The sequence below is a fragment of the Phaethon lepturus genome, unplaced genomic scaffold (assembly GCF_000687285.1).
Source record: "Phaethon lepturus isolate BGI_N335 unplaced genomic scaffold, ASM68728v1 scaffold55642, whole genome shotgun sequence".
NCBI lineage: Eukaryota > Metazoa > Chordata > Aves > Phaethontiformes > Phaethontidae > Phaethon > Phaethon lepturus.
The window spans coordinates 13,619-14,554 of record NW_010523740.1 but is presented as its reverse complement, the minus strand read 5'-3'; the positions used below and the strand labels follow the sequence as shown (position 1 = coordinate 14,554).

Below are 936 nucleotides of genomic sequence, written 5' to 3'. Positions count from 1 at the left end.
AAATATTTCTTAAAATTCTCAGGTATTCAGATACAAATTCTTAAATGGTTAAGAAAGTAACAGCTATTTAGAATGCCTTTCACTGGGGAATTTCAGTGGCAACAGAAAATTCAGTACTATGTATTTATCTTAGACCGTATATCAGTTAGGGGGGGTGATTCTCAAAAAAATCAGGAATTGCGTTAATTAAGAAACTGCATTTCTTTTTCAGACACAGGAAATGGTGAACAGCTATATGAGTGTCCGATGTGCAGTCTTACCTGTACAAACATTAAAATTCTTGAAGAACATGTGGATTTACACTTAGAGGAACAAAGCTTTTCAGAAGGTACATGAAAGGATACAGGCTTGATAATACTTGAAAGCATTTACAAGTATTTGCATGTTGCAGTATAGAATCTCAGACAAAATTTAAACTAGATATTTTCTTATTTAAAAAGAGAGCTGGACACATACCTAACAAAATTAACATAGTTAACAGCAAGTCCTATCACTTGCCCAGGTGCTCTACTTAATTACACATACTAAAAGACATATTTGTCTATGCATGCTTGTTAAGTAAAAGCACTATATGTTAGCCAAAACTAAAACTTAGAGCAAAAAATGTTTAAAAGACAGCCATATTATATATTTTTTCCTACCTCTACAGAAGGTTATATACATGGAATTTAGAGTGGCACATTCCAGTGTGATGAGCTGAAAAATCTATAGCTTAAAAAACTTTAAATTTTTTCTCAGTTCTTTTCTCTAAATCCTTGTCCTGATTCATTAGTCATAGCAATAAAGGAATCAAAATTAATTTTATATATTAGTATGGCTAATAAAATCCTGGAGATTCCCTATGCAGTTCTCTGATCCTAAAATTGCTTTTGTCACTTTGTTATGGGCTATTGGCAGTGATCCTGGAAGCTAATAGGTGTGTGGTATTCAAGAAAC

The 936-nt window shown here is 32.5% G+C and overlaps 1 protein-coding gene across 1 annotated transcript in view; it reads left to right on the top strand.

Moving 5' to 3' along the window:
* Positions 1–211: 211 nt before the first annotated feature.
* Positions 212–936, top strand: part of ZUFSP (zinc finger with UFM1-specific peptidase domain) — a gene marked incomplete at its 5' end in the record, with an annotated part of 6,927 nt that continues 6,202 nt past the window's right edge. The window contains one exon of the mRNA XM_010282183.1: positions 212–328. Within this exon, the coding sequence (XP_010280485.1) occupies positions 212–328 (117 nt within the window). The remainder of the gene's footprint in view (positions 329–936) is intronic.